The 17,869-nt window shown below is 48.7% G+C and overlaps 1 protein-coding gene across 2 annotated transcripts in view; it reads left to right on the forward strand.

Moving 5' to 3' along the window:
• ATP6V1A (ATPase H+ transporting V1 subunit A) overlaps window positions 1-17,869 on the forward strand; it is a 233,077-nt gene that overhangs the window by 88,232 nt on the left and 126,976 nt on the right. For both annotated transcript variants that reach the window (XM_030203914.1, XM_030203915.1), the window contains exon 4: window positions 8,851-8,979. In XM_030203914.1, the coding sequence (XP_030059774.1) occupies window positions 8,851-8,979 (129 nt within the window). The remainder of the gene's footprint in view (window positions 1-8,850; window positions 8,980-17,869) is intronic.

Consider the following 17,869-nt stretch of genomic DNA (forward strand, 5'->3'; position numbering starts at 1 on the left):
CCCTATATGCTCTATGAGGTGAAATATACATCCTCATCACAAATTTATAATGTGTTTCTTGCAACGTCACATTCTCCGTCAGCCTTTGGGTTCCCAAAAGACAAACCTTTACTGTTTCCATCTGGAGGTGTATCGCCAGCTCTTTATTCCAGCAATTGGTCAATTTACCATATTCCACCTCTCCCAAATGTTCCCGCAATGAAGCATGATAGTATTTGAGAGGGACCCTTAATTGTGCATCTAACCCCAATATGGTAACTAATTGTTCCCACACCTGCGTTGTCATAGTGGAAGCCGGCAGGGATCTCAGATAGTGACGTAGCTGGAACATAGAAAAGAAATTTAGTCCCTTAACCCCATACTCCAACTGCAGTTCCTCAGAAGTTTTCAGAGTGCCCTCCGCATTATATAACTGATATAGATACTGTAAGTTTTTAGTGCCCCACCTGGCAAACTCCTCCGAGCTGGTACCCGGCATGAAATCCCTGTTACCCTGGATTGGCAGTAGCGGAGAGGACTCCGCGGACAAACCATAAAACCTACAGGCCCACCTCCAAGCTTTCCTCAGAGGCATAAGTATTGGTGCAAAAGCCGGAGGTGTCCGAAGTCTCCCCGGCGTCGCATGCAACCAGGCACTAAAGTGCTCCAGGGCAAACAGCTTCGTCTCGGCCCCAGTACATGAAAAGTAGGATGATCCCCGGAACCAATCCGTGAGATGACGCATGTTACTGGCAATTGAAAAGAGTCTAATACTCAGCAGCCCCAGCCCCCCCCCCCCCCCCCCCCCCCCCCCCTGTTCTTGGTAAAAAGAGCTGAGTCGCTCGCATACGCGATTTCTTACCCTGCCATATAGACTTCGTTACCAACTGGTCGTCCTTTTGCGACAGACACAACGGCACCATTTGTAGCACATAGGTCCACTTAGGCACCAATATCATGTTATATAGTGCAATTCTTCCCATAAGGGACAACGGAAGCGAGTGCCAGCTCCGCAGTGTGTGCCGTGTGTTGTGCCGAAGCGGTTCAACATTCACATTATACAAATCAGATAAATCCGCAGGGATTAGTACTCCCAGATATTTTAAGGGCCCCTTAGACCAGGTAAGGGGAAATTCTCCCTCCCATGTCTCTCTAATCGAGCTCTGCACTGGAAACGCCACTGATTACTGTATGTTAAGGGTAAACCCCGAAAAAAAGCTAAATTCTCCAATAATATCCAGGAGGCACGGTAACGACCTGCAGGGGCTTGTCAGAGTCAGCAGAATATCGTCCGCGAATGCCAAGGTTTTTACTGATAGGGAGGGACATCTCAACTCCCGCAACCCCAGGGTCTCTTTGAATCGTGCGCAATAAGGGTTCCAAGTAAAGCAGAAACAACAACGGGGAAAGCGGGCATCCCTGCCTTGTTCCCTTCGCTATCGGAAACGTGGCAGAACGGGCTCCATTTACTAATATAGCGGCCTGGGGGTGAGAATACAAGGCAGCAATCGCACGTGCAAACCAGCCCCTTAAACCCACGTAGTCTAGAACTCCAAACAAGTAATCCCAGCGTACTTTGTCGAACTCCTTCTCGGCGTCAAGGCTCACCAAAAGCAAAGGATCTTGTGACATTTGGCTATAGGCTACAGCCATGCAAACTTTACGGACGTTAATAGAGGAATGCCTACCCCTCACAAATCCCACCTGTCCCTCTCCCACCAATGTGGCCATGTGCGGGCTTAGCCTCTCCGCCAACACCCTAGCTAAAATTTTGAGATTAACATTAATAAGAGAGATCGGTCTGTATGATTCCGGACGTTCTGGGTCTTTCCCCGGCTTCGGTATCAAAGAGATCCACGCCTCATTGGAGTTTGGCGGAACCCCACCTCTCTCCACCGAGGCTTCAAAAAAGGAAACCAGGGCGCCACACAGTTGCGGCAACATACACTGGTAGTATTCTGCCGTGTACCCATCGGGTCCCGGGGCCGTACCCCTTTTCAACGCTTTGACTACTTTCTGAATTTCCTTAGCGCTCAAAGGGGAGTTCAACCGATCTCTCACCTCCGCTGTTAGTTGTGGGATACCCGAATCTTCTAAGTAGTCTGCCAAATCGGGTCCACTCCTCTCGCCTGGGTTACTATAAAGGGATGCATAAAAATCATGTATAATCTGTACTATCCCCTCAGGCCGGGTTTCACGTGAGCCATCTGGTTTTATCAAAGATGGGATGAACCTATTACCCCCCCCCCCCCCCCAATTCCTTACTACTCTTGCCAGCAATTTCCCTGATTTATTGCCGAATCTATGGAAAGTGAATGATCGGTGGAACAGTTGTTTTTTAGTACGTTCATGGATAAGAGAATTCAGTGCCGCAAGCGACGACAGCATCTCTTCCCTACTTCTGGGTGAGGGGGCCGCTAAATGTTTGCGTTTTGCTACCTGGAATTTATGCTCCAGCTGGACAATACCCTGTGCTAACCTCTTTGCCCGGGCACACATATAGGAGATGACCTCCCCCCTCATAACTGCTTTTGATGTTTCCCAATAGAGAAGGGCATCATCCTCATGCTGTGCGTTAGTGTCCGCAAACAACTGCCATCTCTGTCTAAAATGTTCTTGAAAATGTACTTCCCCCCACTAGATGTGATGGAAATTTCCACTGGTGTCCTCTAAGTCTACCCGCTCCTAGCTCCATATCCACCCATATCATAGCGTGATCTGAAATCTCCATTGGCCCCACCTCTGCTTTCACGATCTGTGGGAACAGAGTACCCTCAGCTAAAATATAGTCTAACCTAGACCACGTACCGTGTGCTCGGGAGAGGTGAGTATAATCGCGCGCAGTGGGATTGACCAAGCGCCATAGGTCGACTAAGTTCAGTGCCCTACACAGGTGTTGTATACCCCTACCTCTACCCAATGCTATCCCGCTGAAGGCGCTGACCGATCTAATTGCCCGTCCATCACCTGGTTGAAATCGCCCGCTAAGAGCCAGGGGGCAGTTGTATGTTGCAGACCCAAATGAATTATGTGCTGAAAAAATGTAGGATCATGTACATTTGGGCCATAAATATTAAGCAAGAATACTTCTTGACCCATTATGTTCAAGTGTATAAGGATATACCTCCCCTGAGCATCCCGGGCTACAACTCGGGCCTTGCATTGTAAAGATTTGTGGATCAGGATTGCCACGCCCCCTCTTCGGCCTCTTGCTGGTGAGAAAAAACATTCCCCCACCCACCTTTGCTTGAGCTTTTGACTTTCCTCCTCAGACAATTTTGTCTCCTGTAAACATGCTATGGAAGCTTTGTGACGTTGCAAGGCAGTTAAAATTTTTGCTCTTTTTATTGGCGATCCAATCCCAGCCACATTCCACGATATTAATCTAGCCGAATGCATCTAACCCGGATCACAGGACTCCCTCTCTGCTCCCTTCAAATGCAATGATACTTTTAAGGCCCCTGGGTGCCCAGCTCCCACCCCGGAACCATCCCCTCCTGACCACTCCACATAGTGCGTAGTTTTCCCTTCCCCCAAGTTCAAATTCCAGTGCCACATTCTCATCATCCTTGTTCCCCAAAGAGACCCCTCTTTATCTACCCACCCTCCTTCCCCCCCCTACTTTCTCTCCCCCTTCATTAACCCACAACTGAAGAACTCCCATGACACCTGAGTCACAACATGCTGCGATCCCCACCCCACCCCCACCCTTCAACCGCAATTTTTAACCAAGTAAAATTTCTTGAACACAAACTTGCAAAACATTGCATACTTGCCCCTGCATTCTGCAGTTACATAATAACTTTCATGTCCGACTGACCCACCAGACCAGTGTTTTCTTTCAAGTAGATGTCCCAGCTGAGTTCAGGTCTCTATTAATAAACTGCATGGCTGCTTGGTCTGATACAAAAGGGATCCATTTCCCTTCATGTTGGATCTTTAGAGTAGCTGGATACAGCAACATGAAACGCTGATTTCTTTCCACTAGTGAGGTGCAGACTGGATGAAACTTCCGTCTCCTCTCTTGTAAGCTAGTTGAATAATCCTGAAAGATTCTTATTTGTGCTCCAGCATATGTCAGGGATTCCCTTTTCAGGCGATAGCCCCTAAGAATCTCTTCTTTATGAATATAGTTCAGTACTTTTATGATGACGACTCTGGGGCGCTGGTTATTCTGATGTTGTCTCCCGATCCTGTGCGCTCTCTCTAAACAAAGCGGCCCACGACTGTCCGACAAGGCAAATTCTTTCACGAGCCATTCCTCCAGAACTGTGCTCAAGTTTTTCTCCGGGATAGTTTCTGGCAATCCCACTAACCGGAGATTACTCCGTCTAGCCCGATTTTCTAGCTCATCCAGCTTCTCCGCCTGCTGGTGTAGCTTGTCTTTAAGGCTCTTCATCTCCGGGTCACACTGCTGCCATGCGTCCTCCAGTGCAGACACCCTCGTTTCCACCTCCGTTGCGCGGCTCACTAGCGTTGCCATCAGCCCATCCACCTTTCCCAGGCGGTCATTCAGCGATGTAAACCTGGGTTCCAGCACCGTTTCCACCGCCGCTACCAGCTGCGACAATTGGCGGGCCGAAAACTCTGCTTCGCTTCTCGGCGTTCCGGGCGCCATCTTGGATTCGCCGCTAGTGCCAGCCGTTTTGTCTTTCTCTGGCTTTGCGCTCTTTCTTGTTGTTCCCGGCAACATGGACACTAGATATTGGTCCATGCACTCCCAGCCAGCCGTGGTGAACCAGGTCAGTCAGTTTCGGGGCTATTTGCCGGCGATATCGGGCGGGAATCGGGCAGGGATCGCGGAGCAGTGCAAAAGCGTGGCTACTGCTCCCTCAGCATCACGTGACCGGGCATCTTGCCGTAATTAATGTTGCTCACCCGATCTAGATCCCTCGGGATTTGAATCCCCAAATATCTAAACTGACCTTTAGCCCATTTAAAGGGAAATGTCCCACCCATTCTACCTACTGCCCCTGGGGGTAATGATACGTCCAATATCTCACTTTTGTCCATATTGACCTTAAAACCCGCATATTCCTGAAATTCCTCCAGAATCTCCAATATCTTAGGCAACGTTTGCTCTGGATTGACCACATACATTAACACATCGTCAGCAAATAAGGCTATTCTATGCTCCCTCCCCCAACCCTAATTTCTCTCAAGTCTGGGTGCTGGCGCAGGACTTCTGCCAATGGCTCCATATACATTGCAAACAAAAGAGGAGAAAGCGGGCACCCCTGCCTAGTCCCTCTCTCCACAGGAAAAAATTTTGTATATTCCCCATTTATGGGAATACAAGCTCTCGGTGCATCATAAAAAGCCGCCAGCCACTTACAAAAATTACCCCCCCAAGCCCATCTGCTCTAACACCCCCCACAAAAAACCTCAGCTGACCCTATCAAAAGCCTTTTCCGCATCAGTGACCAACAAAATCATCTCCCTACCTCCCCTCTATGCTTCCCATATCAATTTCAAAGTTCGCCTAACATTATCCCCAACCTGCCTTCCTGGAATAAATCCCGCCTGATCCACATTAACTAGCTTGGGTAGCACTCTAGCCAATCTATTTGCCAATACTTTCGCCACAATCTTCGCATCTACATTTAGTAGCAAAATAGGCCTATACGAACCACAATTCCCTGGATCCTTCCCAGGCTTAGGAATAACACCCCCCCCCCCCCCGCCTCTGACATAGATCTGGGAAACCCTTCCCCCTCCAAAACCCCATTTCCCACCCTCACCAATAAATCACCCACTTCCTGTACATAGCATTTATAAAAGTGCCCTGTGTATCCATCTAATCCTGGGGCTTTCCCATTTGGCAACCTCTTGATCACTCCCTGCACCTCTTGCAAGTGAATGGGTTCCCCAGTCCTAGCTTGCTCAGCTTCAGTTAACTGCTGCAGAGGAATCTTGTCCAAATACTGGGCCCAACTCTCCTCTCCAGCCTCCTCTTCTGCATTATACAAATTTCCATAATATTTCAAAAAACATTCCCCTATCTCCCTATCCGTATACTTCCAACCCCCCGCCTCCCCTTGAATTTTTTGTATATTAGAACGCCCCTTTCTGGCCTTCAAATATCGAGCTAAGATTTTACTAGACTTATTTGCGAATTCAAAAAATTGTTGCTTTAATTTATATCTCATAAACTCCACCTCCTCCATCTGCATTTGCATCAATTGGTCCCTCACCTCCCTTAATTCCTCCCACACTCGCTCCTCACCGGACCTCTTGTGCAACTGCTCCAAATAGATCAACTGCTGCCTCAAATCCAGAGATCTCCTACCCCGCTCTTGTTTCCTTCTAGCCCACCACTTTATCAAAACCCCCCCGCACCACCACCTTTAAAGCATCCCAAAGAGTACCATCAGACACTTCCCCAGTATCATTAAACCGCCGGTATTCCAGAATTGCCTTTTTTACATCCTCTCTAATTTCCTCATTACCCAATAAAGTTTCATTCAATCTCCAAATCCCTCTGCGACCCTCCAATCCCATGCCCTGTAATTTAACCCAGCTTGGCGCATGATCCGAAACACTAATTGTTTCTATTTCCGCCTCTTCCACCCAGTGCCAGGCATTACGGTGAACCCATACCCCATCCAACCTGGAATATGACTTCACTGCATGCGTATAAAAGGTGTAGTCTTGTTGTAAACCATGTAACAGTCTCCAACAATCCACCACCTCCAACCCTTTCATAAATTGCCCCAAGGCTTTCTTCCCTGGCCCACTGTGAAAACCTCCCCCTTTAGAGTGATCCAGTCTAGCATCCTGGCCCACATTAAAATCGCCCCCCCCCCCACCACTATATGACCTCCCACAAAACCCAACAATTCCTCCTTAAGCTTCCGAAAAAATTTCCCCTGATTCACATTTGGAGCATAAATATTAATCAGCGTAAGTTCCTTACCTTCTAACCAACCTCTAAGGGCCACACACCTCCCTTCCTTATCCTTAAACACCTTGTTTATGACAAACCCACAATTTTGCCTAATTAAGATAGCAAGTCTCCCCACCCTCTTCACCTCCCCACCCTGGTGTGCCACCACTTCTTGAAACTGCCTGCGACAAAGCATATGGGTATCCATTGGTCGGAGATGAGTCTTCTGTAAAAATGTAATTTCCCATTTCAATCTCTCCAGTTCCTTAAACACTCTACTCTGCTTCCCATGATTATTTAATCCATTCACGTTCCATGTACCAACCACCAAAGATTTCCCCTTTTTCATACTCTCCCTCCCTCTCCCCCCCTCTTTTTCCCTCGACCGCCCTCCCCCTCCCTTCCCTCCCTTCCAATAGTGCCGGATTCTCCTAACCCCAATCCAGCCACCTCTAAGGAAATGACTCACACTCACAGGGCTTAGTACATCCTTTATTAAGAACCCAGTCCCTAACTACCCTTTCTCCCCCCTCGCCCCCCCATTATCTTTCCTTTTGTGCTTTTCTGTGCAGAAAAGACTGGATGACTGCATAACCCATACTTCTCATAAGGAACAGAGTCTAATCTTGCTTTTTCCAAGGGACTTGGCCAGAGGGAATATTACTACTCTGAGGGAATATTTTCCTCAGAAGAGGAAATCAAGCAAGATTCCTGCTTCAGGTGGTCTTTTTGAAACCTGAAATTTTAGTCCTGAGGTCTCTGACCAAGCTTTCCCTTGGACTTTGTAGGATACTATTTCCATAAATTTGTTTTCAGAAGGCAGCATCCCTCTTCCGTTTGAATTCAGACTCATCACTTTTGACTGTAGGAAAGTCATATGAGGCAGACCAGAGCAGGAGCCATCATTCTCAATTTAGGCTTAGGCTTCCTGTTTCTCAGTTCCTTCCAAATTTGGGTGGGTTACTTTGACTATAGATGGGTCCTGAAAATGACTGGCAGTCTCTAAGGGCTTGATTTTGAAGGAATCAAGTAGGCAACTGCCTCAGTCCTGCACTAACAAGAGTTTTAAGGTACCAGAGGGCCAGTGAGCTCCTTCATGACAGTGCAGGATTCCTTGTAAGCAGAGTTTGAATCTTTTTCTAGAAGATAATGGCAGGATAGAGACTTAAGCTTGGGTGTACAAGCTGGGAGAGTCTTCACCTTCCGATTATCCTTCTCAATGTTCATCACTTTATATTTGTCCACATTAGATTTCATCTGCCATTTGGATGCCCAGTCTTCCAGTATCCTAAGGTGTTCCTGCAATTTTTCACAGTTAAGAATTCAGACTGGCAAGTTCAGAAAAGATGAGAGAGTGTGTTATGCCTATTCTGATGGGCTTCTAATATTTATTTATTTAGATTTTGCTCACACCTTTTTTAGTAGTAGCTCAAGGTGAGTTACATTCAGGTACACTGGATATTTTTCTGTCCCAGGAGGGCTCACAATCTAAGTTTGTACCTAAGACAATGGATTGCAAGACTGGTGCTCTAACCATTAGGCCACTCCTCCACTCCACAATATGGGTTCTTAGCTTTTAACTTAGGCATAATGAAGACAGCATTAGTGAATGAATTCAGCTGTGAGGCTTTTTCTCTCTGTCTTGATCTGCTAGCAGGGACACTACTTGGTCAGATTGGCCTGGCAGGACCAAAGGAAAGGAAATAAACAGGTAAGATTAAAATTCATTATTACTGTGTAATATAAAAAACTATATTTTGATGTAGATCAATTGGTCTTGAATAAAATATTTTCTGTACAAGTGTATTGCTTGGCTTATTCTTTAAAATTCAATAAATATACAATTTAAAATATTAATAAGGTTGATAAATCATCTGTCATCTTCCTTCTTTCTGCTGATTAGTGAGCATCAACAGTCTTAAGTGGTATTTATTACTGTTGTACTCTAGTTCTTGATGGGGTTCCTTCATCCTTTTCCTCTACAGTGGTCACTGCTTCCAGTATGGCAGGTGCAGCTATGTATGAACTGGTGCGAGTGGGGCACTGTGAGCTGGTAGGAGAGATTATTCGACTAGAGGGGGACATGGCCACCATTCAAGTCTATGAGGAAACCTGTATCCTTTTCATTGTACTGCTTAGTGAATCATTGGACTCTACTGAAAAGGTAAAGCAAACATTGCCTCAGTGGTGTATTTAAACCAAGTTTGTCAGTAGCGTTCGTACCCCTTATCAGTCCCTGCCCTGCCCCACCTTAAAATCCTGCCTGCAGTGCTGCAGTCTTCACTAACTTCCTTCCTCCCTGAACAGTCCCACCACTGAAGCAATGTGTGTGTGTGAGGGGGGGGAGGCAGCCACTTGTAAAATTCTTCTGGATATGGCCTTGCATTGCCTTTTAGAAACATGCCAAGAACAAACTTGTGATCATATTATTATTCACAAAGAAATGTTCAGTATTTCATTGATCTGCCAGTTGAATTTTTCACTTTTTGGAACATTTTCAGTTCTGCTGAGATCTGGAACTGCCCTGCTGTCTGAAGGAGTGGGCAAGAAGGGCGACCGCCTGGGGCACTAAAATTAGGGTGGGAGGGTTGGGCAGGGAGACAAACATCACTCTTTTCACATAGTCTGTGATCATGAAGGCCTGAAGGGAAAGGTAGGTGCCATTTTATTTCACTCAGAGCAGTCATTTATGTATTACCAAGCTAGATCAATGTTAGTCTCATTCAAATTTGGTCAGAATTGAAGAAATGCTGTTTTCTGAAATGAAAGAGAAGATGGTCTTCAAAAATAGATGCATGTCGAAGTATAGTGAGGTCCAATCAACAAAAAACAAGGTGTCCTATAAATTTAGAATTGTTGCTTCATTTAATTCAACACATAAGGAACAGTCCATGTGTCCAACAGGCTCTACAATGAGACTCGCAATTGAAGAACAAGACTCGACATGGCCGTGTTTCGGCATGAGTTCCTGCGTTGGAAGTCAAAGATTCAAGTTGTTTGTGAGTTTCAATACAAGGAGAGCAACTGCATGTGAAGCTCACTGTCTCCTCTAAAAAGCAGCTGACGATCGGAGGAAGTGACGTCACCGGGCAAAATGGTCGCTTGAAGCGAGGGCTTCTGCTTCCCCGCACTAAGTTTTCTGATGTTGCCCCATCCTGTTGTATAACTCATAGCGTGACTCGGGTACCCAGGACTCAGAAAGTTCAGTGGAAGCAGAAGGAGGATGAGCACACCCGTGAACCTCGCAGCTCGGCGGTGAAGCACGTGGCTGGTATGGAACTGGCGGCTCTGGACCCAGCGCACTGCGCCGAAGGATTCACATCCCAAGATATGTTTTTATCAGAACAAGACCATGAGGATTCGGAGTCTATAAAGTTTCCAGAGCTTAGAGACTGGCTTATGGAGATATGGACAGATCTTAAAGCGGTCTGCACAGATTTAGCGGCTTTGGGGGCGGACCTGCAAGGAGAAATCCGTGACCTGGGTAGCCATCTGGAAGAGCTGGAAGGCCGAGTAGAAGAGCAGGAGAGAGGGATAAATGCCCTAGATCGACAGATGGGGGAGATGCACACAGGATTTCAGCAACTCACAGATAAGTTGGAGGACTTGCAAAACAGAAGCCGGAGACGCAATCTCCGCTTTAGAGGTTTGCCTGAATCTCCAGCTTACATAGATTTTGAAGATGTGGTGCAGAAAATGGTGAGTGCCTTGCTAAAAGAGGCAGGTTCGGCTATTGATCCAAAGGAGGTTCTCTTGGAGCGGTCCCATAGAGCCTTGGGCATGGCGAGAAATAACCAGCCTAAAGATATAATTGCTTGCTTTCAAGACTTCAAGCTCAGAGAGCGAATGCTACAAGTGAGTCAAAAGATTGACAACTTCAAGTGGGATTCCTATCAGATAGCAGTGTTCCAAGACTTAGCTTCAGTTAACTCTAAAAAGGAGAGCAGACCTGAAGCCGGTTACTGTGAGATTTTGCATGAATTGGGCATCAGATACCGGTGAAGACACCCATTTGCTCTAGCATTCTACAAAGATGGCCGCATGGATCAAATTAAGTCTGTGGCCGAGGCACGTGAAATATTGCCAGATGGAGACATAGATAAATCCTCAGTGATGTCAGGCAAAACTAGACCTGTCTCTATGTCGGCACACCCGAGGTGGCAGCGGGTGTCGAAAGGAAATAAGAGGCTGGAACGCCAGAAGTCTGCTGGTCAGCTGACCTGATGCGGTGGTATTCCCAGATAGTTGAGTATGGGACACTATCAGGGGCATTTTCGAAAGAAAAGTGTGCCCAAAAAGCGACACAAAAGGCACATGGGCGTCCCCGTGAAAGAAGGTCGCCCAAATCCAATAATCAAAACCGGGCCATAAGGGCGTCCTTAGTGTGAGGATGCCCATCTATGGTCATCCCCACAGGGGGCGTGTTATGGGTGGCATTACGAGATGGGCGCCCCCAGCGTATAACAGCTTCTGAAATGGTTTCACATGGGTTGGAACATGGGCGTTCTTAGTTAGACCTGAAATAAAAGCGACCAGTCTAAGGGGGAAGTCGTCTTTATACCCATTAGCAATTTTGTGCAGTTGGAGAGTGGCGAGAGCTTTGTTGGAAGAGAAAGCTGAGAGTTTGTTGAGTACTTGTTGCCTTTGTCTGTGTGCCGTAGTCGGAACGTTTTCACCCTCACCTGCCTAATTTGTGTTTTACCTTTTCAGCTTTCCCTACCCCTTCTAGCCCCCAAACCCAGACACCACTACTCCTTCCTCTATCTCCCCCATCCCCTCTCCCTCTCCATTTACTATCCCCAAGTTCATATTTCATTCCCTTTCCTGTTTGTAGTCTCTGTTTGTCTCTTTGTCTTGTGTACTGCTGCAGCGTGTTTGTGAAGACTGTCGTTTGCTGCTTGGAGAGTGAGTGGCTAGAGGGTGTGGCAGGAGAGTTTGTAGTGGGTGTTTGTCGGTGGTGGGAGAGTGAGTGTCAGCTTCTGTTTGTTGCTGCTGTGTTTCACTAAGTTGGTAGGGAGAGGTGAGCACTGGTGGCACTGCATTGCACCTGTAGTGTGGGAAAATGGAGGCACTAAATGTACAGGTGGCTTACATGTTGGAGGAAGAGGGGAGGCACCGCAGGAGGTACTCACGCCCCAGAGATTTCAGGCCCCGTAGCAGTTTCCTAGACCTCACTGACCTGCAGTGTCTCACTAGGTATCGCTTTGATAGGGCTGCCATTCAGCACATTTGTGACCAGCTCCAACCCCTCCTGCAGCCCAAGACCCATAGGAACAACCCCATCCCTGTGCACCTAAAGATCACTGCTTCTCTATATTTTCTGGCCACTGGGAGTTTCCAGTCTGCCCTAGCTGTGAACACGGGTCTCACCCAGGCTTCCATTTCTGACTGCCTCACCCAGTTCCTTGATGCCTTCCTTACCCACACCTCTGAGTACATCACCTCCCCCCCCCCCCAGGCCCTGCAGAACAACATGACTGACTTCTATGCCGTTGCTCGCTTCCCCTTGGTCATAGGCGCCATTGACTGTACACATGTCGCACTCAGACACCCCCCACCCCCCCCGGGCATGAGAGGCCACTTATAGGAACAGGAAAGCATTTCACTCACTCAATATTCAAATTGTGTGTGACGCCCAGGGGGAGATTATAGACGTATGTGCCCGATACCCAGGTTCCACCCATGACACCTATATATTGCAGCACTCAGGAATCTTCCGCAGGTTTGAGCGAGGGGAGATCACCGGCGGCTGGCTCCTAGGTAAGTGCAGCATGGATCTGCCCAAACTATACCTCCTCTAACAGGCAGCCCTCAGCACTGTCTCCCTCCCACTCACTCCACAAACCAATATCCCCCCCCCCCAACCTCCACAAGTTACCCGCTCCAAACAATACACACTCATCTTTCTCAACCTGCTTCTCCCCAAAGGTGACAGAGGCTACCCACAGCAGAGTTGGCTCATGACCCCCATAGTGCACTCACAAATAGGGTCAGAGGAGAACTAAAACAGTAGACATTGGACCACCCATGGCATCATCAAGCGCACCTTCGGACAACTTAAGAACAGGTTCCGATGTCTGGACCGTTCTGGAGGGGCGCTCCTGTACAGCCCCCAAAAGGTGGCATAGATATTCCTGGCCTACTGCATGCTACATAATTTGGCAATGCGCAGAGGACAGGCCCTCCCAGAAGAGCCACAGCCACCACAGCAGCAGGCGCCAGGTGAACAGGATGAGGAGCCCCCTCCACCTCCCGCCCACAGAGCAGAGCAGAGTACACACCAGCTGGGGGTCAGCGCCAGGCAAAGACTGATCGAGACAAGTTTTGTGTGAGAGTAACTTGGCATTTATTTCTATCACTCTGTATTTACACACCAACACCCCCCCTCCCACCACCATCACCCGCTCTGTGCATATTCCCCTCCCTCCAACCCTCACCCCCCACCCCCCAGCATGTCCCATCACTTTCCACGCCCCGTCCCCTGGCCCCGCCCCTCCTACCCCTCCCACCGTGTTCCTTTGCAGCTGGTGCTTCAGGGGAACTCTGTTGAGAGTCCTCTGATGAGCTCCCACTCTCCTCCTCTGTGTCTACAAGGCAGCCTGCTGCCTTGGCTGCCCTGTGGAAATCCGGCCATCTTCTGCTCTGTGGCTTGCCCTGCAACCTGGGCACAGGACCCAGAAGGGGAGCTGGTGTGGTGGCTGCTGGACCAGTGGTTGGGGATGCTGAGGATCTCAAGCTCCTCCTCTTAGCAGGTGGTTGCTGTGCAGTGGTGGAAGTCGACGCCAGTTGTTGTTGGTGCATCAGGGCTGTATTAGCTGCTTTCAGGTTACAGCGTAGGCCCTTGATGCTGTGTTCCAGCCATTGGAGCTGCTGTACCACTTCACGTTGGGCCTGTACCGATTCCCGTTGCACCTGGAGCGCTTCCCGTTGCAGCTGCAATTTCTGGCGCTGGTAGTCTTCCATCTGCACATTCTGGCCCAGCAATTTTGTGGCAAGGCGCAGTAGCTGCCTCCTCTGGCTGGATGGCCTCTGCTGAGGAGGTGCCCTCCCTTCTGCATCTTCAGCTTCTTCTTCAGTGTCACCTTCAGCAAACGCTGCGGGTGGTGGAGGGAGAGCCTCTGCTGCAAGTGGTGAAGGGAGAGTCGGCGCTGCTGCTGCTGCTGGGTCCTGTGGTTCCACCACATGGTCCTGTGTGGTTTCTTGTGCAGGCCTACTGGTTTGCTGCTCTGTGTGCTGGGGCTGGTGGCCACTAGAGCCAGCTTCTTCCTCCGACTGGCTGTCATCACCTGCATAGCAAAAGGGGAGGAAGTGTGTTGGTCAAAATAACCCACTTTGGTTTTTCAGCATTCATATACATAGCCTCACAGGCAAAGACCCAGCAAAGAGATGGTGAGGAATGGGATTTTCAGGCAAGGCACAGATGTCATTGTACATGGTACAGAGCTGGAGACAAGGAGCGCAGTGTACTACAGAGACTGATGTGCAAGAGAGCCACACAGGCAGGTGGGTAGACAGAACTGTGGAAGGAGTGCAGAGGACATAGTGGCTACAGCACAGAGGTGTGGGAAGGAGATATGCAGAGTTTGGTGATGAGGAAGGTCCCCAAAGCTGTGAAACAGTGGTAACCTACACACACATTGCTGGAAACCCTCCCCCTCCACTCTCCCCCTCCCCCCTCCTACTCCCTGTGTCATGGTCTGTAATGAATAGTGATTTGCATTGCATGTGGTGTTCTTCCCCCTTTCCCTACTGAGGAGCACCACACTGTCCCCCACTTGTGTAAAACAGAGTGTAGTACAGCACAACAGATACCCCAGCTTCCTAATGGTCAACCTACCTGAGCCCTCAGGCTGTGCTGATGTGTCAAGGAACCCAATGCCATGGATCCCCTCCTGGGGCAAGAGCCCATGAATGATGCGCTCGATGGGGGTGAAGTTAGTGGTGTCATCTGCTGGGGGGTTGGCACCAGCCTTCTTGCTGACATCATGCCTCAGCCGGCGCCACTTTCGTTTGCAGTCTTCCACATCCCTGCCACAGTTGAAGACCGCGCTGAGCCCTTACTGCCTACAATTCTCTTTGCTTCGTTGTAGCAGCTAGCCTCTGGCCCATGGGAGCAAAGAGATGCACGTGCCTCCTCTGGATTTCTTGAACCAGCAGTTCAACTTCTGCGTCGGTGAAATTAGCCTTGCGAGTGGGTGGTTGCTTTGGTGCCATTGTACCAATGTGATGCAAAGAATCGAAAATACAGAGAAAGACGCTTAAATACTCTCTCAGGGATGCCCATGTGAGAATGAGATGGGCGTCCTAATTTTGATTATCGACAAAATCTCTAAACGTCCCCAGCTGCTTCGCGATTTGGGCGTCCTAATTTCGATTATAGGTAGGGAACTATGGGTGTCCCCAGCTGCTCTGTGTTTTGGGTGTCCTCATTTCGATTAAGGGTGATAATGATAAACATCTGCAGCTGCTCTTCCCATTTGGAAGTTTGCATTCCCTTTATTGGCGCCTCTTTAAAACGGCTTTCTCTGTGCTTGCACTTTAGAGGTTTTATTTTTTAATGGGGTGGTATTTCTAAGCGTTTTAGCTTCAGTTATAGTAAACCTTGTTTTTGCCACTGTATGCTTTTGTACACCTGTTTGTTAGTTTTTTTTTTTTGGAGGGGGGTTGTCTCATCTGCTGGGAGTTTGGCGCCACCCTTCCTCCTGACATCACCGCCATTTCCGTTTGCAGTCTTCCACATCCCTGCCACAGTGGAAGACCGGTTGAGCCGGTCCCTTATTGCCTCCCTTTCTCTCTGCTTCGTTGTAGCAGCCAGCCTCTGGCCCATGGGAGCAAAGATATGCATGTGCCTCCTCTGTATTTCCTGAACCAGCAGTTCAATTTCAGGGTCGCTGAAATTACCCTTGCCGGTGGGTGGTTGCTTTGGGGCCATTGTACCAATGCGATGCAAAGAATCTTTTACCACAAGTTCAAGGTAAGCTCATACCTCTCAGCCACCTCTTCCCTTTCTGCTATGTAGGTGCTAAACAAACAGTTCTTGCATCTTGCAGGACAGCTGGTCAAGTAATACACTGCACTCAGAGAGCCATGATTGTTTCTATCCAGTTCATTGTACAGATGTCTTGTTCTCTATTGGTGCACTCAGTTGTGGCTGTCTGTGGGGTGGGGAAGGGGGGAGAGGCCCTGAGAATGGATGTGTACATCCCTCATGGTCAAGGGCTCCCCATTCTCTGTATGTTCTCTGCATTTAAATCTTACCTGTATTTTCACCAGGTTTGCCGGTGGTTGCTGTGCAGTGGTGGAAGGAGACGCCACTTGTTGTTGCATCAGGGCTGTACTGTGTGCTTTCAGGTCACGCCGTAGGCCCTCAATACTGTGGTCCAGCCGTTGGAGCTGCTGTACTGGTCCCCGGTAGGTTCCATCCTTCTTTATGTTGTGAACCCCAGCCCCCTTTTATGAAGTGCCCACCCATTCTGAAGGTTGTTGGGGGTGGGGAGGGGGAAGCATATATGCACTGAATGTCTTTTCCACATTATTCAACACAGTCTTACAATCCTCCATAGTTATGGAACAACATTTCAAAATTCTATCCTGCAAACTATTTTCAAGATGGCCACAGGTGCGTGCCAACCATGGCCTTGAGCCCTTAAGTCATGGTGAGGGAGAGGGGTTCTGGTTACAGTTGCTGTTCTAAATTACCTGCAGGTGGCTACAGCCCGGTGCCTATATAATTCCCCTAGCCTGTGCCCTTCTGTACCTGATGTATTATATTGCAATTGTGATGAAGTAAACATCCATCTAATGCTTTTACCGTTTTCCCTTTTCTCCTCAGCACTATATACCATTGCTGATACATTCAATGTGAAAAGATGACCCAGCTGTTTGTAGCTCCTTCCTCGTCCTCACCAATGTGGTTTGGTTGTGGGTAAGGGTGTCTGGTGATCAGAGAGCAAACATTGTCTATGTGCTACTACCTATGGTTATCTACAAGTTTCTACTTGGCAGATCACTAGTGCTAGACAACATACCTATTATTTACACAACTCTGCGCTGTGGGGCTCTATGGTAAAGGGAGGAGATGCTGGATGGGCATTTGTGTTCCTCAACAGAAATGCCCACCCAGCCTCCTCCCCTTTACCATACAGCCATGCAGTTTGGAAGGAACAGGTGGCCTTCTGTATGGTCACACTTATCACACATATGTACCAAAGTTTCTCTGTCACAGTTCACCTGTCATGTAACCCAGATTGCTGCCTCCTCTCAAATCAACCCCAGCATTTGATAATATGTAGTGCACAAAGTAGAGACACACACCCTGTTATATGAAAAATATAAAATTGTGTATTTAGGTAAATGAAAAAAATATAACTATTTACAGATTTTCTGTTTCCCCCCCCCCAAAGTCTTTTAATGGAGGCCATGTCTTTGTCTATGCAAGGTGTTGTGCAGCAGACTAACAAGCAGCACCAGGAGCAACCTCTGCTCCCTGAAGTGCTGCTCGTTAGCCTGCCGCATTGCCGCAATCTCCAGCCTGATTGCTGACACTTCCTGCAGCAACTGGTTTTGGCTATTCACCAGTTGCTGCAGGAGGCACGGGGCTGAGGCTGGGGGTGGAGAGGACGGGCGGTGTTGGGCCCTCATCCCCCTCAAGGGGAGGCATGTCATGCCAGGGGTCTGGCGCTTGGCTTGTTGCTGCCTCTGCCTCCTCCACCTCCTCCTCCTCTTCCACCACTGGTGGTGCCTCAGCTTCCTTCTCCTCCTCCTCCTGCTGCTGCTGCTGCTGCTGGCGCCCTGTGTATGTAAAAGAATTGTCCTTGAGATCAGCACATTCAACATGGCTTGCATAGTGCAGGAGCTGGCTGGCTGGCATAAGGCAGGAATGGGCAAAGGTGGGGTCAGTGGTGAGCCCTGGGCTAGACACATGAGGTGTGAGATGCATGAGATGACATGACAGGGAGCCCTGGAAGCTGGTCTGAAAAAGGAATACACTATAAGATGTGTTGG

Source organism: Microcaecilia unicolor, chromosome 5 (genome assembly GCF_901765095.1).
Source record: "Microcaecilia unicolor chromosome 5, aMicUni1.1, whole genome shotgun sequence".
Classification (NCBI taxonomy): Eukaryota; Metazoa; Chordata; class Amphibia; order Gymnophiona; family Siphonopidae; genus Microcaecilia; species Microcaecilia unicolor.